The 21,515-nt window shown below is 39.3% G+C and overlaps 1 protein-coding gene and 1 pseudogene across 3 annotated transcripts; both read left to right on the top strand.

Moving 5' to 3' along the window:
* The first annotated feature begins 522 nt into the window (after positions 1-522).
* LOC122241721 lies at positions 523-617 on the top strand (annotated as a pseudogene).
* An 8,326-nt stretch (positions 618-8,943) lies between these two features.
* On the top strand, positions 8,944-12,325 carry LOC102952876 (serine protease 58-like). Of its 3 annotated transcripts, none has more exons than XM_042997387.1 (6): positions 8,944-9,082; positions 9,397-9,517; positions 10,050-10,227; positions 10,666-10,919; positions 11,640-11,671; positions 12,041-12,325. In XM_042997387.1, exons 2-6 carry the CDS (start codon positions 9,460-9,462, stop codon positions 12,188-12,190), a joined length of 672 nt encoding a protein of 223 aa, XP_042853321.1. In that variant the 5' UTR covers positions 8,944-9,082; positions 9,397-9,459; the 3' UTR covers positions 12,191-12,325. The 3 variants fall into 3 exon arrangements, with proteins under 3 accessions (XP_042853321.1, XP_042853320.1, XP_015398665.2); XM_042997386.1 differs by having other exon boundaries at positions 8,946-9,082; positions 9,404-9,517; positions 11,523-11,671; positions 12,041-12,316; XM_015543179.2 differs by having other exon boundaries at positions 8,946-9,082; positions 11,523-11,671; positions 12,041-12,314.
* The last annotated feature ends 9,190 nt before the right edge of the window (positions 12,326-21,515 follow it).

Here is a 21,515-nt window from a genome sequence, read left to right as displayed (position 1 = left end):
TATGTATTCATTTTATTTAAAACTTCATTCTTTATAGAAGAGCATAAAGAGAGAAGTAAAAACTTTTCGTTTAACTGCCCCTACCCCTTCAATCATACTTCACAGATGTCCTTACATTTTCTATAGTTAATTTTTTTTTTTTTTTACATTTTGGTACTTAATGGGGGAAACCCCAGAAATCTAGGAAATTCATTTATCTAGAGAACCCATTTTCTCATGATCTTGGCTAAAGGTAGCAGGGCTATATCTATAACCACAGTCCCCATACACTAATCTGGTTAGGATGTTTTCTTACAGAAAAAGATAATACCAGCCCTAAATATGGAGATCAAAGATAGTATTATCTCTCCTTGATACTAGCTTCTGTATTCACATCTCTTTATAACCACTGTTCTAATTACTTCTCATTGGTTTTTTGGATATAAGACAAAATTCTTCAAGAGTACCAGTGTTTATTTCAAAGATGAGTTCAATCATTAATTGCCTGTGTGGCTCAATGTCCTTTTTAAATTATGCCAACAAGTGCTCACTTCAGCAGCACATATACTAAAATTGGAACACTATAGAGATTAGCATGGCCCCTGCACATGGTTTAGCAGGAGGGGCTAGCCTCTTGGCCTGACCACTTCCTGTCTGCACCAGATGGAAAAAGCACCAAACTTCCACTGCTACCATCATATCACCTTCAGAGGTAGCCTCGAACAGGAGCTGACTTCCCATAGGCCCCAAAGCAGTCTCAGTCATGGGCTCTAGGGTCGCAAGTGAAGGCCTGATAAATCTAAGCAGGAACCTGATGTGTGCCAAAAATTTCTGTCAGAATAAAAACAAAGATTTCTTATTTGCTTGTTTTTTTAAAACAACAGGCAACGTTAAGGTACAGAATTTCAATATATGCTTATACCATTTGAGGTCAAAGTTTGCTCAGCAAGAAACAAATTTCCATTTGTAACCACTCTTTTCTTATGAATTCTATGTAGATTTCAATTGAGGCATATCTATAGGAAACTTAAAACTTTCACAAGTAACACATGAATTTTTGATGCATTCAAAATACAGATTGGTGAGGTTATCAAAATAGAATCATATTTCAAAATAAGAAATACTGTGAGTCAGGACAGTCCTACCAATTATAGCAAACTTGTTTCTGAAAGACTTAGTGCCTGGGTCAGCACGATGATAGCAAAGTAACGTTTTATCAAAATGGTGTCATTAGGAATGGGTGGCAATATTTTAACCCTTTCTCCCAAGAGTTCCAAAATGCTTTTTTAGCATGTTTATAAATATTTGCTTTTGTGCGATTTCAGGAAAAGCTTTCCATACAAACATTTGGCTTCCAATGAGTCACCCCCAGTCTGGTTCATATCCAGAAGCTTCCTGCTTGGCTATCAGTGAATATTGGGCTCAATAACTGCCTTATTTTTATAACTTGCTTCAATGAAGATCAGAAAGGTGGTGGACCGAGAAAGACCTACTGAGATAAATATAAGAACACTCTTGTTTCCTTAAGAGAGTTTGACAACTATGTGCCAATACCCTAACTACCATTTAAGCTGAGCTTAATGCTGGGATTGTGATGGATTTGTTTTTGACCTTTTAAAAAACATCCAGATGATGTTGTTACTTTTTTTAGTCATCATGTATATTTGCTAGCTAAGGACACCCCAGAATTCAGAATTACAATATGCAATTTTACTTTTACTGTTATTGGATCTGAAAACCATCAACTGAAAGCAACAGTAAGAGTAAATTACTTTTCCCCAAATTGAAATTGAAAAGAATGAGGGTCCTTAGTTAAGAATTTAAATAAATATTTCTTCAGCTAGAATTACAAAACCTTTAAGTAAACAAGAAAGCAACAGTGATGAAGCATATGAATTAGCAATAATCTTTCTGTATTTTCATTCCTAAAGGGAAAATTTTGGGGGTTGAAATGGCACAGTATGTATCTTGGGGGTAAAATGTCAATATGATAAAAATACTAAAATTTCCAGGCATAATAATGTGAATTACAGATTTTTAAGAAAAGAAATCAGTACCTTGCAAATTATACAGTAGGTAGAATATATTATTTATTCCTCTTTATTGGATTAGAATAAGGGTTGCAAATTCATGGTCCTTTTATCTTGAATTGCACTCATGTACCTAGTCTTACTTTGTTTGCATATTATATATTTTTTAAGTGTTTATTTATTCTGAGAGAGAGAGAGAGGGCATGAGTGGAGGAGGAGCAGAGAAAGAGAGAGAGAGAGAGAGAGAGAATCCCAAGCAAGCTCTGAGCTGCCATTCGTAGAGCCCGATGTAGGGCTCAATCTCACAAACCATGGGATCATACCCTGAGCCAAAATCAAGAATCAGACGTCTAACTGACTGAGCCACCCAGGCACCCCTGCATGTTACATATTAAATGCTTAGGAATAGTCTCTGTTCTCTCTTACCTCCTAAAAACTCTCTCCCCATTGTTCTTGAAATGTGTATTTCTCTGTCTACATTTTATTTTTCCAAATTTTTATATGGACTTGGATATAAAAGCTCCATCACTTTTTCTTCACTTCTTTCATACATTGGTGAATGATAACTTTCACTTAGCCTTCAAGTGAAAAAGGCAATGAAGAGTGGTGAAGACTGTGATGAAATAGGAAAGCACATGCCCATTTAATATGAGGGTACACTGCTAAGCACCAGTAAATATGTCAATAGCCGTATCTTCCAAATTTTCAAGAGAAAGCCTGAAAATATTTAAATATTTTATGATTCAATGCTTTAAAAACAAGAAATGCCACTTTAAGAGGCCAAAAACACCAACAATTACCACTGGAAAATGTGAGAGATTAAATATGTGTACTTCAGTTCACATTAGGAGAGGAGAGAGAGAGCGAAAGTGCTGAGAACCCTGGAGTGGTGTCCCTCACGGGCTGCCTTCCACCTCTCAGTCCACCACCAGTGCATACATTGTTCTGTGGGACATTTAGTGCCATCAGTCATCTCTGATCCACTTATAGAAACTTTCCCCTAATTTGCTCCAGAGTGAACATTCCACACTTGAATTCGTACTTGCTGGGAGAGATGGAAAAATCAATCTTAGGGCAATTATAACAATAACAGTAATGAACTTATGTTGAGAGGCACTATATAATCTTTCATTTAACAAATATCTACTGAATACCTGCTATATGCTAGAACTATGTTTTTGTGATGTGTTAGGCACTTTGTAGGCATTGGAAATAAAACAGTTTTTTAACAAAGAAAAAAATGCCTGTCCTTATGGAAATTAGATTCATTGGGGAGACAGATAATAAATAAGATGAATAAGTATATTAAGTATAATGAATTAAGTATATTAAGTTATACTTAATAAAGTACTATTAGTGGATGGTGATAAATGCTATGGAGAAAACTAAAGTAAGAAAGAATAATTTCTCTGGTTCTCCAGTGTATAATTGGAATAGAATACTTGGTAACTGGCAGAACCTCCACATTGATTTCCTTTCCTTTTTTTAATGTTTATTCTTTTTTTTTTTTATTTTTTTAATGTTTATTTTTGAGGGACAAAGCATGAGCAGGGGAGGGGCAGAGAGAGAGGGAGACAGAATCGGAAGCAACCTCCAGGATTTGAGCTGTCAGCACAGAGTCCAATGTGGGGCTCGAACTCATGAACCATGAGATAATGACCTGAGCCAAAGTCAGACATTTAACTGACTGATCCAGCCAGACACCCCATGATTTCTTGCACTGTGGGATAAAAGTTGTATTAGTGGGGAAGACAAAGTGAAATATCTGAAACTGATTTGCACCTTCACATGATAGTAACTAAAAACAATATCATGTCCTGAGGGAATGGCAGAGTTTTATGCTACCATTTAAGACCTAAAGAATACTGGCCCTCATTTATCCCCATTTAATTCACCAGTCCACTGGCTCTTAAAAAATGTCTGATCCTAAGGAATAATAAAGTCAGCCATATAGTTGCCCTGATTGCAGTTGCCATGCCAGATGTAATCTCTGCTGGAACAGAGGTTCCAGCCTCTGGTACCTTGCATTGATTACCAAATACATTCATTTCTATTGCTATCGAGGAATGGGAACAGAAATATATGAATGACAGAGACATTTACACTCCTGACAAGGGTTAAATCTTTCACCCTCTGTCATAATATAACCCAAGGAACCGGGACTGCCTGGGCATTCTGCATATCACTATGATCCACTATACTGAAGGTACCATGTGTGATGGTTTTAAATATGCCCACAAATTCTTTGATATTTCTTCCTTCAAGAGAAAGAGCTTAATGCCTGTTCCCTTGAGTGTGGGCTGGCATTAGTGACTTAGTTCTAACAAATAAAATATTGCAGATGTGATAGTATGTGTCTTCTAAGACATTACAGCTTTATTCCTTGTTCTCTCTTGGATCACTTACTGTGAAGGAGGTCAGGTACCATATGATAAGGACACTGAAGCATCCCTTTCAGAGAGATTCATGTGGAAAGGAGCTAGGCTTTCTGTCAAAAGCCATGTGAATGAGCCATGTCAGAAGCAGATCCTCCAGCCCCAGTCAAGCCTTCAGATGACTGCAGCCCTGGACAGCATCTTGCCTATAACTTCAAGAGAGACCTTAAGCTATACTTCCTGGCAGATCTATGCTGTAAGAGGTATCTGTGATGGGAAAAGATATTTTATATAATTTACAGCAAGCCCTAGTAAGAGAATCACTATGTATACTTTAGAGTTCTGGAACAATGTTATACCATCTACAGTAGACATCATTAAAAGTATGGTTCCTGATGTGCTACTAGGCCCTGGTATAGACAGAACACCTAATCTTGGGACATATAGTGGCTATGCAGCCAGAACTGTTCATTACAAGGTGTGTTCTGTCAGATCCACTAAGTCATAAGGTCATGTGAGCCCAATAGAAGTCCATAGTGAGATGGAAATGGTACATTTAGGGTTAGTCATGAGCAGGGCCAGAGGTCAAGTTAGCTGCATATGTAGGTGGCTTAGACTTCTGGTTCATTCACCTCTATGGCACCATTGCCTCTCTCTCAGGTTACACTCATGTGGTTTTTTGGGGAGGTGGGGAACGGTAGAAAGGAGGACAGGCAAGTCCCTATGATCACTTCATGGAAAAGAAAAAAACCTGTTTTGATATACAGATAGATCAGCTTAGTATATGGTGAAGCAAGAAATGAGCCACTATATTAGAATCCTCATTCAAAGATGGCCCTAGAAGGTAGCAGTAATTGGAAGAGCTTTGGTGGTCCACCTGGTCATCTATATTATATGGAAAGAAAAGCAGCCTAAAATATAAGACTCATGTGATGAATAGTGTAGCTGCTTAGTCAGGGGTTTGGAAGAAAGATTCAAAAATTGGGAACAAGCAGGTCTAGAGAAGAAGCATGTGGATAGATCTACAGGAGTTCATTCTTCCAGCTGTTGGAAGTATTGAAGGACTCCCATCCAGAATATATTAAAAACCTTTCACATCTCAATTATAAGGAATGAAACAATCCAATTTTAAAATGGGCAAAAGATTTGAACAGACACTTTATCAAAGAGGATATATGGATGACAAATAAGCACATGAAAATATGTTCAAAATCATTAGTCATAAGGAAATGAAACACTATTTCACAGGAGAATAGCTGAAATTAAAAAGACTGAACACACTGTACACTTAAAATTAATACAATGTTATATATCAATTATATCTCAATTAAATTTTTTTCAAAAAAAGACTGAACATCCCAAGTACTGGTGAAGATACAGAGTAACTGGAACTCTTTCACCTCTGGTGAGAATGTAAAATATTGAAAAACAATTTGGCAGTTTCTTTAAAAGTTAAATGTACACTTACTATATATGATCCATCTATTTTGCCTCTATTTATTTACCCAAGAGAAGAGGAAGCATTTGTTTACATAAAGACACATATGCACATATATGCTTACATAAAGACCCACATATATTATGTGTTCACAGATGCTTTAATTGTATAATGCAAAACTGCAAACAACCCAAATATCCATCAACAGGTAAACAAATTTTGGTATATCAATACAATGGAATACTACTCAGAAGTGAAAATAAATGAACTCTAGAGTCACACAACAACATGTATGAATCCAAACTAATTACACTGAGTGAAAGTAGCCAGATCAAAAAAGACTATGCTGTAATGATTCTATGTATCCAATATTCTAGAAAATATAAATTAATCTATAGTAACAGAAAGTGGTTGCCTGGTGATAGTGTGGTGGGTTGGAGGGAAAGAGGAGGAATCACAGAAGGGCTTAAGAAATCTTTCAGGAATGACCAAATTGTACATTTTAAATATGTGCAATTTATTGTATGTCATTATATTAAACTTTTAAAAGAAAAAAGATTTAATCTCATGCCAATGGTGTCAAGTACCTGATCCTTGGGATCAAAGACCATAATCTGGAAATGCTTTTCCCATTAACACTCAAGGAAGTGACCCGAGGCAAGCCAGGGAGCTTAGATTATCTTTAGGTCAGGTCAGTATGGAAGCCTATTGGGAGTTGTAAGTCAGGAGATAGGTGGTATTCACTCATTCATCCCAAGAAAGTGTATGTCCAGGTAAATGGAACTTCTTAAGTCTGAGACCATCCAGAAGCATGTGAGGATAGGATGAGCTATGAATGTGGAAGGCTCAGACCCAGGTTAGGCAGAACTGGGTTTGGGCACTGAAGTAGAGCTACATTGATCCAGGAGGTGTCTCTGAGGTGTCTCCAGATTCTGACCCTTTGATATCCAAGTTTGAGTCACTTAGCAAGGGTTGTGGGCAGGAGCAGACTCCCTAACAAGAGGTGGGGTTGGGTAGATGCCCCCAAATGTGTCTGTACAGTGAGCCAAAGAATGAAAGGAAGCATGTAGGAAAATGATCAATGTGAATAATACCAAAGAGGGGCACCTGGGTGGCTCAGTTGGTTGAGTGTCTGACTGGCTCAGGTCACGATCTTGCGCCTTGTGAGTTCGAGCCCCATGTCAGGCTCTGTGCTGACAGCTCAGAGCCTGGAGCCTGCTTCAGATTCTGTGTTTCCCTCTCTCTCTGCCCACCCCCACCCCCATCTCTCTCTCTTTCTAAAAAGTAAATAAACATTAAATTTAAAAAAAAAATTAAAAATAACACTGAAGAAACTAGCTGGCCCAGAGTGAAAAGTCTAGTACATAAGAGAGAAAAATAATGTACCAGGGAACACTTTGGTGAGAGGGACAGTAGACACAAACTGGAATCTGAGGGCCTCTTAAAACCTAGTCTGAATAAGTGGAGCTCAGTGGGTACCAGACAGGAATTAGCACAGATAGGGAGTAAAGTCTACTCTTCAGTGTAGTGAGGGGTATAGTCATATCAGAGGATGGATGGGAATCCTTTCTTGTATGAACCCAGTAAGGATAGAAGGGCTAATAGCCAATCAGAAGAATATATTCAAAACAAGGCCACTGTTTGATAAAATGCCAGGGGGAGGAGCCAGTCCTTGCTCACCAGTAGGGACACAGAGACCATAGAAGAATGAAAGTCCAGGGGTTTTGACCAAGAGCCAAGGAGAAGATATCCAGGTCAGAGCAGAAACTGATTCTTATGGGGTGCTGATGGGAGATGTTCAGGTGGGGCCAAGCTAAAAGGCCTAAAAACCATTGATTACAGCCAATTTTAAAGTTGGTCAGAGAGAGATGAGAAATTTACCAACAGATCTCTCAAAGACACAGGCTACTTTTGAGATTGCCAAGGAACTCTGACTCTGCCCATTATGTCATATTCCTACAGTCATGGATTAATACCAGATTACTGAGGGCCTTGGCAGCAAAGCAAAGGAGTTTAGACATGAAATAATGGGCACTAGGGACCACAGCAAGCTTTTAAGCAAGAGTACAACAAATGAAAAAAAAAATCAATCTGGCAAACTGGATAGAGAAAGAGAGAGCTTGTTAAGGAAGTCCAGTTTGAAAGCTATTACAGCAACTCAGGACTTATATGGTGAGGGAAGCAGCTGTGAGAAAAGGAGATGCTGTCAGAGAGGTGGGAGGTGAAGCCAGATTGCAGGTGATGAGCTGGTTGACTGTATGTGGTAGATGGTAACAAAAGCCATAACTATAGATGGATAGCTATGTAATAACACAAATATAGTAAAGTGTTAGCTGAAGAAAATAGGTGGTGGGCATGCAGTCTTCATGGTACAGTGCTTTTAAATTTTTTGTATGTTTGAAAATTTACACAATAAAATGGCAAGAAAAAATGGCCAAAAACTATTCCCCTTCTTCTATCTGTGCCCTTGTAATACGATTTTACAGATTTTCCCGTCAAACAGTGGACTCTTTTCTACCCTGTGAATCTGAGTTAGCCACGCAACTTGATTTGGCCTGTGGGACATTAGCAAATGTGATAATGCACAGGCTTGAACATTTGGGCATTGGGGTTTACCATTTTTCTGATCTATGGAACCTTGCAACTGCTATCATATAGATGATCTTGGACTAGCTTGTTGGATGACAGACACATGGCCTTGTTACTCTCATCACTCTAAAGCCGACAACCAGCCACCACTAGACATGTTTGTAGGACCACTGACTGCCAGCTGATCACAGATGCATCAATGAGTCCTGCTGAGAGAAGAACTTCCCAGCTAAGCCCATCCCAAATTGGCAACCCACAGAATTGTGAACAAATAATTGACTACCATTTTAAGCCACTAAGTTTTAAAAAAATTTCTATGCAGCAAAAACCAACTGATACATTCTTTTTTGGTATCCCTTTGACTCTATTCCAAGGGAACTCCATATTGAGCCCTGCCTGTCTCTACTTGGCTCTGCAAAGTTTCAGGGAGAGGCCAGTGGTATCTAGGGGTTAGAGGGAGGATGACATAGTATGGGGACAATGTGACATGAGAGGATGCCATGGGGTGGAGCCAGTGTGACATTAGAGCAAGAGTCAATGTGACATGGGGGAAGACTCAGCTTGTTAGGTGAGGGGGATCTGTAGCTCAGAGAGGAGGGAGTTTATTTGAAAGTTGAGGGCTATTAATGTCACACAGAGAGGTGAAGATCAGCCACACTAAGTGAGGACAGGTAAGTAAATGTAAGGGAACCAGGGAGCTGAAGTATTATGGGAGACAGTGGAACAAGGCAGACACAAATGGCCAGTTGAGATTTCTCTTTGCTAATAAAGTATAGCAAAGCTCTTGGTTTATAGGCCATCCCTCAGTGGTCAGGCATTTCACCTTGGAGAAATTTCACATGCTACAATGGGAGGACAGACACTCTAGAGAGATAGGATCTGGCCTGGCTATCTTTCCTCCCTTTGGTGGCATACTACCTTGGTTGAGAGAACTTTGCTCCCTTGAATGTCCCTACACCTCCTTGATATTTCTCCCTTTGCAAAGCTTCCAGGAGACCAGGTTTGTTGTAGTTCACTCCCTTCCCAGATCTTCTTACTGCAAGAGAGCATGGAGATCACAGATATGAACCGCCTCTTTCTAGTCTTCAGCATTCTGACAGTGACTGGTGAGTGCAGGTTTCTATTTTGGCTTAAATTTTGAAAAGGTCATATTGGAGAAAAGTGTAGGAAATGGGTCTAGATAAGGTGGATAGAGAGTACATTACTTAGATAAGAATTTAGGACCCCAGTGATTAGAAGTTTCCTAGAACACTCAGAGATATCTAGAGCCCACTGATTTTCCTCTGGCTTCATGGGTGCAAGAGAAGATTCAGACTGAGATAATAAGACTTTACACAAAAGATGGTGGGTCTTGGCAAAAGAATGTGATTTTGCTATATGGCTAGGAAGAAAGCTTGAAGAAAATAGGTATCAAGAAGAAGGAAGGAAGGAGAAGAGGAGTGAATAAGGAGTATATAAATTCAGAGGAAAGCCTAAGGGAAAATTAGCAGAAGGACCCTGAGTGGTCCAACAACACCTCCTATATCAGTAACACATTGACCATTTCAAAGCACTTCCACATAAAATATTCCAAACTTCTTACTCTGGAATGTCTGCACCTGTCTCTAAAATTCTGCTCTCCTTTCCCTTATCTGACAGTGGTAACAATAATTGTAATACCAACACCAACACAAGTAAAATTAGCCCAGCAATTCAACCAGATGAGCATAGAAACTGCACCAACCTTTCTGGTTTTCCTGAACTCAGAATATGAGCCTTGTTTGGGGACCCTGATCCACAAACAGTGGGTTCTCACTGCAGCCCACTGCTTCTTACCGTGAGTAATGGAGTCCTAGAAGGAAAAGTGGTCCCCCTTAGTCACTGAGATTGTTAAAGGGGTACTGAGGCTTAGCCGTGAAGAGACTTGCCCAGGGGCTCTCAAGCCTGAGAAGTTATTGGAAGGAGGCAGGAAGTAGATGTAGGTGGTTATGAGTTCGATTTTTGGGTGGGATGATGTAGACTGAGGGAATTGGGGAAGCCGAGGACTAGGGGATGAATCCATTGGGATAAAAAGCCTATATACAATGTGGTACAGATCAAAGAATTATAGAACTGCAGTAGCAATTGCTCATTTGCCAGACAAGGAGATGGAGGTCTTGCCAAGTTTTGGAAGGAACTCATGCAAAGTCACAAAGCAAGTTGGGGTAGAAAAGAAACAAGTTGAACAATAGGAAAATATCTCCTTCTTCTACTAATCCTTCATGGCCTTTTCCAGATTTCTTGAGATAAACGTTGCGGCTTCAAAAGAGAATTTTCAAAACAAGATGGGGAACTTAAGACCCACATTTATTGTCCAACACCCAGATTTTACCCGGGATTCTGCTGAGCATGACCTCATGCTCATCAAGCTGAATCATCCCCTAGAGCTCAAGGATCAGGTCAAGCTGGTGGTTCTACCCAATACCACGAATGACAGAAGAGGGGAAAAGTGCACTGTCTCTGGCTGGGGCTGGGAATGGAGGAATTTCAGTGAGTAACCCTCCCAAGACAGACCCTTAGTGCTCCTTGCGTACCCACACAAAGAGGATTATCATATAATTATTATTATAGATTATGAGATCTGGAAGAGCCCTGAGAACTTATAATATCTCAACCTCTAGTTTTATTCATTTGGAAATTGAGGCCCAAATTGGTAATGTAGCTGTTAAAGGAATCCAGTGTTCTTGCCTCATTCATCACCCAGGTGAGGGTGAAAGGGTGTCTGGGTGAGGAAGGGATTGGCAGGTAATCCTACTGGTGATGCTGAGTGTGGCTCATTCATTAGTAACTTACAGACAAGCATTCACAAATAAAAGCATGTACACACAAGCCCAAGGCATGCAGTTTTACAACACTGGGACCAGACTTGGTTTATTCATTTCATTATTTTTTCTTCCTCTCTGGTTCCTTTTCATGTTGGCTTTTTCTGAATGATGATTCACTGAATGATGGAGCGATTAATAACAGAAAAGAGGGAGGGAAGGGGAGAAGAAAGAAAGATGAATATGTGAAGGATCAAAGAGAAACAAAGCCTCTTCTGTCTCTCTCCCTCTGTGTTTGTGTGTGCGCATGTGTGCACACTCATGTGCTCAGACCCAGAACCTGATATCCAGATAAACCAGACTGTCTTTTGGTTTTCTAATGATGACTGCCAAGAGTCCCTTGTAAGACAAATTCCTATTAAAATCACAGAAAACATGTTCTGTGCAGGATCATCTCTGGAGAACACACACTCATGTAAGGTAACTCTTTTCTCTCTGCCCATTTGAGTTTGGGGCTGTTTTGGGGTCCACGTATCTCCCTCAACCATTCCAATCTCCTGTCCCTACATTCAAGAAGAGATCAATGTATATGGGATCCAGGAAAGACTGTGTCCTTCCAATAATGAATGAACTTAGATGCTAGGGGGGAAACATCTCAGAGTGTTCTTATCTCTTTATGGCTAACTCTGATGTGGCCTAGAAGTAGTTGGGTGGGCCCAAGATGTCCACCAGACATTTCTCCCTGTCCTTATCCCCTAAGTCTTTCTATTCTGGGCCCCTCAGGGACTTGGCACTAGGTCATCTTTGTTTTGGCTATCCTGTCTGACCCATCTGTCCTTTTTCTAACAGGAATTAGATGCTGTCCCAATCCTGTGCCAAAATCAGCTCCATGGGATCCTATCTTGGTCAGCAGGGTGTATTTTGAAAGGTGATATTGGCTACTACACCAAGGTGTCCCGCTATACAGACTGGATCCACAAAGTTATCCACAGCAACTGAGCTCTCTCTGTTCCCTCTCCCAGTGGCCTCAGAACTGGGTCTACCATCCTTGACCCTCTTTTCCCTTTAGCCTCAGAACAAGATGGGAATAGAGCCTTTAGCTATAAGAAATTTTCGGTTCCTTCTATTATTTTGACTTCTCTTATCCTTTTTCAGTCCTAGCCTGATCACCAAAGGATTTGAGCTGGATAACGTTCTCCTAAATAAGCTACCTTCTCACCACTCTTTTCCTCTCCTCCAACTTCCTACTCACCTGCAATGGTTTCCGCAAACTTTTATGGAGAAGTTCTTCTCCAGCCCCTGCCATCCAGAGGACATATGGGTCCCAGAAATGTGACAGTGAGATGTGGCAGCTTTAGGGTGTCTCCTTTGTTTCACACCACTTAGTGCTGAGTCAGGCCTCTGTGTCAGGCCTGTGTCCTCTCATCATACCCATCATACCTAATAAGGCTCAGTAAATATTGCAATGTTAAGTAGGCTGCTGGCAAATAATTGTTAGAAATAGAGGTTAGAATTTTATGCTAACAAGCACTATAAGGGTTTCAGAAAGCGTTAGGAGTTGAAGCAGAAGTAGGTACAGAGAGGAATTAAATGGGTCAGATCTCCTGACAGATCTTTCCTAATGCTAAGCACAGAAAAATAAGGTAAATGGCTAGAAAGAGAATGCTAGAAGGATAATAAGGAAATGCTGAAATCTAGGTGAATATAACTGTGTTTGTGTGTGTTTGCGAGTATGCACATGTACATTTGTGTGTATAGATTAGTGGGAGTGTGGCAAATAATGATCTCACTGAACCAACCAAAATCTATCGTATACCAGTTCAGCTGATTTTCTCCAAATCCTGCATTCACCTGTTCTTATCCTACCTTTATCAATTATCAGATTTTTAAAAACCATTGATATAGGTCCTAATAACATTTTATTTTGAAATTGTTTAGGATAAAAAATTGTAAAAATATTACAAGAGAGTTTCTGTGTACCCAATCTTGCCCCAATGATAATATTTTCTCTAACCATAATAAAATGCCAAAATCAGGAAATTCACATTGGTACAATGCTGTTCAATCAAATTCAGATTTTATTTGGATTTCACCAGTCTTTCTTTACATACACTCGTTTTGAATGGTGAAATTTGAAATCTTACTGCATGCATAGATTCCGTAACCATTACCACAAACAGGATCCAAAACTATTCTATCACCCAATCACCAGAAAGAAACTTCTTTGTGTTACACTTTAATACACTTCTCCTGGGACATCTGGGTGGCTCAGTTGGTTAAGCATCCAACTTCGGCTCAGGTCATGATCTCACACTCCGTGAGTTTGAGCCCCGTGTCTGGCTTTGTGCTGACAGCTCAGAACCTGGAGCCTGCTTCGGATTCTGTGTCTCCCTCTCTCTCTGCCCCTCGCCCGGTTGTGCTGTGTGTCTCTCTCTCCCTCTTTCTCTTTCTCAAAAATAAATAAACATTAAAAAATATTTTTTTCAATAATAATCACACCTTCTCCTGACCCTAACCCTTGCAACCACTGATCTAGTCTCCATCACTATAATTTTGTCACTTCAAGAATGTTCTATAGCATGCAATCTGTATAATTCCACTGATCTTTTTTTCATTCATGATGTTCCAAGAATCCTTTCATTGCCATTTCCTTTCTATCTGAATAGTTTTTCAGCCATTCTTTTAAAGCAAGTCTGCTGGTGATAAAGCCTCTCAGTGTTTCTTCACCTTCTTTCTTGAAGGATATTTTTTACGGGATAAAAAATTCTGGGTTGACAATGTCTTTCTTTCAGAACTTGGAAATTGTTTGCCTCTTCCTTCTGTTCTTCAAGGAGGGGAAATCTGCTATCATTTGATTCATTGTTCCCCAGTTGGGAATGCGTTGTTTCTCTCTGGCTCTGGCTGCTTTCAAAAGTTTTTCTTTGTTTTTCCTTTTCAGAGATTTGATTATGACATGTCTGTGTGTGAATCTTTAAAAGTTTATTCTGCTTGGGGTACATTCAGTTTCTTGAATCTGTAGGTTTATGTCCTTCGCCAAGTTTGAGAAGTTTGAGCCATTATTTCTTCAAATATTTTTCAGCTCAGTGTTGTTTTTCTTCTCCTGAAACTTTGATAACACGAATGTTAAATCTTCTGTTACTATCCCACAGGTCCCTGGGGATCCATTCATTTTTAAAATATCTCTTTTCCATCTGTTGTTCATATTGATCATTTCTATTGCTCTATCTTCAAGTTCACTGACTCTTCTGGCTTGCCAATTTTGCTATTGAACTCATTATTTTAATTATGTTTTAATTTTCTATATTTATGATACTTTCACATCTTAGGAGTCTTGCTGGATAGGAAAAGACTGCCCTCCCAGAGCTAACTAATTCCTGGAGGTAGTGACTCCGTCTACCACATTCTTTTTATATGCAAACCAACCAATCCAGATCTGTACCTCAACCACTTCCTTTAACATTCATACACTAAGCCAATGTTTCCCCTGCTCTAAATCACCCTGGGTCCAGGTACTGAACAACTAGAGATCACCATGATAGCTCAGAGTCTGCTAAAATTATTCCAACTATTTGATCCTAAACCTGCTTCTACTTGACTACCCTGCGTCACCCATTCCTTCTTTCAGAAACCACAATAAAGACTCGTACCTATGCTTCCCTCTTGCCCCTCCTGCCTCCTCACTGACCCTAGTACTTCCTCATGTAGCCCTACATGGCTGGGCATGCTTCTTAATAAACTCTTCTTTTTTTAAAAAAAAAATTAAGGTTTATTTATTTTTGAGAGAGAGCAAGAGCACATGGGCAGGGGAGTGGCAGAGAGAGAGGGAGATACAGAATCCAAAGCAAGCTTCAGGCTCTGAGCTGTCAGCACAGAGACTGACATGGGGCTTGAACCCACAAACCACAAGATCATGACCTGAGCCAAAGTTGGAGGCTTAACTGACTGAGCCACCCAGGTGCCCCTAAACTCTTTCAACAGCATTGACTTGTCAGTGTTATCATTCAGTAACCTCTAAAAATTAAGTCCTAGGTTCAGTTAGAACACCTATCTAATGAATTTTTTATTTCAGTTACTATATTTTTAAATTCTAAAATCTCCATTTGGTTTGTCTTTATATCTTCTATAAATCTTTGCTAAGATTTTCTGTTTCTTTTCTATTTGATTCAAGAGTATTTGTAATTGTTTACTGAACATTTTTTTTTTTACTTTTTACACATTTATTTATTTATTTATTTATTTATGTTTTAATATGAAATTTATTGTCAAGTTGGTTTCCATACAACACCCAGTGCTCATCCCAAAAGGTGCCCTCCTCAATACCCATCACCCACCCCCCCCTCCCTCCCACCCCCCATTAACTCTCAGTTTGTTCTCAGTTTTTAAGGGTCTCTTATGCTTTGGCTCTCTCCCTGTCTAACCTCTTTTTTTTTTTTCCTTCCCCTCCCCCATGGGTTTCTGTTAAGTTTCTCAGGATCCACATGAGAGTGAAAACATACGGTATCTGTCTTTCTCTGTATGACTTATTTCACTTAACATAACACTCTCCAGTTCCATCCATGTTGCTACAAAGGCCATATTTCATTCTTTCTCATTGCCACATAGTATTCCATTGTTTATATAAACTACAACTTCTTTATCCATTCGTCATTTGATGGACATTTAGGCTCTCTCCACAATTTGGCTATTGTTCAGTGTGCTGCTATAAACATTGGGGTACAAGTGCCCCTATGCGTCAGTACTCCTGTATCCCTTGGGTAAATTCCTAGCAGTGCTACTGCTGGGTCATAGGGTAGGTCTTTTTTTAATTTTTTTAAGGAACCTCCATACTGTTTTCCAGAGTGGCTGCACCAGTTTGCATTCCCACCAACAGTGCAAGAGGGTTCCGGTTTCTCCACATCCTCGCCAGCATCTATAGTCTCCTGATTTGTTCATTTTGGCCTCTCTTACTGGCGTGAGGTGATATCTGAGTGTGGTTTTGATTTGTATTTCTCTGATGAGGAGCGACGTTGAGCATCTTTTCATGTGCCTGTTGCTGAACATTTTTATAATAGCTGCTTTAAAATCTTTGATAACTCCAACATCTTCATCATCTTGGTGTTGGCATCTGTTGATTATCTTTTCTTTTCTTTTTTTTAAATTAATGTTTATTTATTTTTGAGAGAGAGAGAGAGAGAGAGAGAGAGAGAGAGAGACAGAGCACGAATGGGGGAGGGGCAGAGAGAGAGGGAGACAGAATCCAAAGCAGGCTTCAGGCTCCGAGCTATCAGCATAGAGCCGAATGCAGGGTTCAAACTCACAAACCTCGAGATTATGACCTGACCTGAGCAGAAGTCAGACGCTTAACCGACTGAGTCACCCAGGCTCCCCATATCTTTTCTTATTTGAGTTGAAATTTGCCTAATATGATGAGTAATTTTGTACTATATTCTGGGCAGCTGGATATCATAAGACTCTGATTCCTATTTAGATACCCTAATTGACCATGTAGTTAACTTATTAATGTTCAGAATGTATGTCCTAGCCCACTTTTGAGGGCTGTGATTCAAATGTCAATTTGGTTTATAAAGCCTCTATAGTGTTATAGTAGGGAGTTGCAGTAGACAGAATAATCCCCCCCACCCCACCTAAACTGTCTCTATCCTAATCCTTAGAGCCTATGAATATATTACTTTACATAGTAAAAGAGACTTCACAAATGTGATTAAGTTAAGAATCTTGATATGGGAAGATACCCTGGATTATCCAGATGGGCCCAATGTAATCACAAGTGTCTTTATAAGAAGAAGGCAAAAAAGTCCAAGAAAAAGAGGGGCAATATGATCACAGAAGTAGAGGTCAGAGTGATGTGCTTTAAAGATAAAGGAAGGAACCATGAGCCAAGGCATGCAGGCAGCCTCTAAAAGCTGGAAAAGGCAAGGAAATGGATTCTCTCCAAAGACTCCAGAAAGGTTTCCAGAAAGAAAGTGGCTCTATGGACACTTTGATTTTAGCCCAGTAAGACCCATATTGGCCTTCTGATTTCCAGAACTGTAAGATAATAAATTTGTGTTCTTTTAAGCCACTAACTTTTGGTGATTTTTTTACAGCAGCAACAAGAAATTAGTACACAGTAGAAGTTCTGCCAACCAGCCCTACTATTACAGCGCCATAGGGATGAGGACATACATGGCTTTTTCATAGGGTTTGTCACAAGAACAAGGACATTACCAATAACTTAGTGGTTTAAAACAACAAAAATTTGTTATTTCATGGTTTCCTTGGTTAAGAATCCCATAGCTCAAGGTCTGATAAGGCTAAAATCAAGATGTGGGCCAGCTACATCCCCACCTGGAGCTTCAGCTAGGGAAGGACCCACTTCTACCTCTTTCACATTGCTGGCAGAATTCATTTCCTTGCAGTTGTGTGACTAAGATCCTGGAGTTTTGCTACCCGTCAGCTGGGGGCCAAACTCAGCTCCTAGAGGCCATTCTCAGATCCTTGCCATGTGGATTCCTCCATCTTACCAATAGAAAACCTCCCTCATGCCAAATGCTTCTCATGCTTTGACTCTCTCTGATTTCGCCTTCTACTACCAAGCAGAGAAAACTCTTGACTTTTAAAGGGCTCATGTGATTAGGCCAGGACCACCCGGATAATCTCCTTATCTTTTCTTAAGGTCCACCATGCTGTATAACATAGCCTAACCATAGAGGTCATGTCCATCAAATTCATAGTTCCAGGGCAGGCATGTATTCAATGACAGGAAGCTTGGGTCAGTACTTCTTAGAATTCTGCCTACCACACACAATTCAGAAGTTTCTGTTCTATTGGGCTTCCCCTTTCCCAGTCCTTTGGCTAGAGAAACAAGATTTTCTTTTTTTTGTTGCAGTTTTCTTTTGTTTTGTCTCTGCCCACTGTTGTTTCCAGGTTGCAAATATTTGTATCATACAGACACGGATATATAGAGGGCAAGAAAAAAACCCAGGAAACTCACTACAAGGTCATTCCTCAAGTCTCAAGATGTCTAACTAATTTGCCTTTTTTCCACTTTTCAGATCTTCTGGTAAATGACTTATTCTGTTTAGTGTTTTTTGGTATTGTTACTGTTGTTAGAAGGAGGTGTAAAATGGGATGCACTTACTCCATTTTGTCTGGAACAAATGCCTGCCTTATGCTTTAGTTATATTGGGTATTAGAAAGATGAAAGACAATGCAGTTAAGAGGAAAGACTACTGAACTATATAAGTCAGGAGATCTGAGTTCTGGTCTAGACTCTATTATTGACTAGACAATGATTTTCATGTTGTGTGTGCATGAGCCCTAGGAGGATGTAAGAAGTGAATATTAAAACTTCTATTTGCAATTTGTTTAGCTCATCCTTTAAACATTTCTTTTTTGGTGTATGTTTCATAATGTACACAACATGCCAGGATATATATATATATATATATATACACACACACACACACACATACATAGATATATAAATAAATATACACATATTGGTGGTACATGTTCAAAAATGTTTTGTAGGATTGGTGACAATATCAGATATCTAAAATTAGACTGTCCCAGATTTTCTGGGACATCCAGTTGCCTAAATATGTCATCTTTGATTTAGGACAGCTCTCTTCAATGTGGAACAGACTGCAATTCATCAATTAAGATTCTTTTATATATCTTTAGTTGAAAATATAATTCTTAGCTCAAATAATGCTTCCTACATTCCTTAGAACTTTCATATGGAGAAATGATCAGATGGGGGTGAATCATTCCTAGAAAAGTAACCCTTTAACAATAAAATCCAGTAAATAAAATCCAAGTTCATAGTTCCAACCTAATAAAATTAGATGAGCTGAGTTAAAAGAAATAAGTGCTTTATGGAATGCATTTACGATTATATTTAGTCAATTTGCTAATCATAAAATTCCATTAGTCTAATCTCCATCTTTAGCCTTAACTTATTTACATATATTAACATTAACGTATTAACACATTTACATATGACTCTCTGAAACTATGATCCACAGTTGTTTCCAAGTAGCTTTTCCTTTGCTTTTTCATTGCCAGCAACATTGTGAGAAAACTGGTACCCATTGCTCCAGTGTCTCAGACCTTCACATGGCTGCATGTGACAGAGGCCACTCATTGATCTATCCTATCTCCTCATCTGTTTCTGTAACAGATCCCCCTGAGCTGGCTTCTGACTGCCTTGCGAGAAGCTATCTTCTTCAACATTCTTTGTATATTGTAGCCACATAACTAATGTCTAAGGGGATGTGAGTAGAAGAGATGTGCACAATATCTGTATTACATTCTTAAAAGGATGCTATGTGCCTATTATATCTTGTTTCTACTTCCCATGGGCTGGAACATAGTTATGATGGTGGTCAGCAAGCTTCAACCATGCCCATAAAGAAAATAAGGGAAAGGTGGAATAAGATAGAAGAAGGCTTCATGATCTATAGGAACAGAGCTGCCTTCCTACCAAAAATTGCCCAACAGCTCCAGACTGCTTTGTGAGAGAGAAATAAACATTTGTCTTGTTTGATCCATTTTATATTGTGGTATCTTTGTTACAGCAGCTGATCCTATAACCTAACTAGTACACCTATTTAGTTTTTCAGCACACATTATTTTTACTATGTACTAGCTACTGTCTTAGGTTCTAGAGATTAAACAAAAATAATCACATGTACTTCCTATTTTGACTAACTTTAAACCTAAGAAAGGAAAATTTGACTCAAAGGAAAATGAGATGATAATTGACCTTTATTAACCACCTATGCTTTCACATGCATTGGTTTATTAATCCTCACCCCAAAAAAAAAAAGTTGTAAGTGGTATAATTGTACAGCCAAGGAAACTGATGATCCAGTGGCACATCTGTCTTATAAATGGGGTATTCACTCTTCATTTTTATCATCACCTTTGATCTAAGACCACTTGTTAATTGGTACTGACAGAGCAGGTAAAACTATATCTCCATGGCCACAATTGAGATTCCTCATATAATAGGCATATGTCGTTTGATATTAGAATCCCATACATTTCCATCTTCCAGTAAGAGCTCCCAATTTTCATATTAATTTTTACTCTTTCGGGGCACCTGGGTGACTCAGTCGGTTAAGCATCTGACTTTGGCTCAGGTCATGATCTCACGGCTTGTGGGTATGAGCCCCCATGTCCAGCTCTGTGCTGAGAGCTCAGAGCCTGGAGCCTCCTTCGGAATCTGTGTCCCTCTCTCTCTCTGTCCCACCCCTGCTTGCACTCTGTTTCTCTCTGTCTTTCAAAAATGAATGAACATTAATTTTTTTTGTTTTTTTTTTTTTACTCTTTCTTCACTCTTCCTCACTATAGTCCATGTGCTTGAGCAAGACTAAACCTCTGTCCTTACTCAGAGGTGAAACATACTCCTTAGGCCTAAGCTAGTCAGTGTATCATGTTCCTTTAGCCACAGTAGTTGGCTCAGGGATGAAAGGGAGATTCAAGTCAGTAACTGAGTTCTTGGGGAAGCCAACTTGCTCTTTTTTTTTGGTCTTGAACCTAAGAGGTTGGAAGGACTGGAGCACTACTGTGTGGAACCTGATACTGAAGCTATTCAGAAGATAAAATTAAAGGATGGAGCACTAATGAATCGGTTTGCCTGAAACCACCTAGACTGGAAGCTTTAGGACCTACCACTTGGGATTTTTAGTTATACAAGACAATAGATATCCTTTTAGGCCAGGTTGGGTCAGGTTTTCTGCCACTAGTGACCAAAAGAATCCCACTCATTCTTTAAAGTCTTAGCCTGTGCTGAAGGTGAGCTATTTCTACTCATTAAGAAAGTATGCATCTTTCTATCCTGTTGTTCATAATTGTATTGCTTGTTAGAACTGCAAGATTCTCAATAAACAAAATTTATGATGTAAAATACAAATGCTTTGTCAGCAACAGTAATATAGAGTCAATGGCCACCGCTTTTAGAGAGACTTTAAAACATCTATTTTACTCGGTAATTTTGGATTTGCCATGGTTTCTGGATTATGTATTTTTGATGTCAATGGTTTTCCATGTTTGTGTGCTTTAAAAATCTAATATTTGATCTAATTGTATCCTAAATCTAAATGTAATGCACAATCAGAAAGATTTCAGGCTCCAGGAAAAAATCACTAGGGAGTAAAATTTAGAGTTTTTCTGCACCATCAGGACCTCTCTTCATAAGGCTATTATCATTAAGAGCAAGAGAAGTAGTTTACTTTCCTAACACAGAGACACACATGCAGAAAGTCAGACAAAATGAAGAGACAGAGAAATATCTACGAAATGAAAGAACAGAAACAAACCACAGCAAGAAACCGAA

Source organism: Panthera tigris, chromosome C1 (genome assembly GCF_018350195.1).
Source record: "Panthera tigris isolate Pti1 chromosome C1, P.tigris_Pti1_mat1.1, whole genome shotgun sequence".
In the NCBI taxonomy this organism is placed as follows: Eukaryota; Metazoa; Chordata; class Mammalia; order Carnivora; family Felidae; genus Panthera; species Panthera tigris.
Note: the sequence above shows the minus strand (reverse complement) of the source record. Positions and strands in the feature narration are given on the sequence as shown.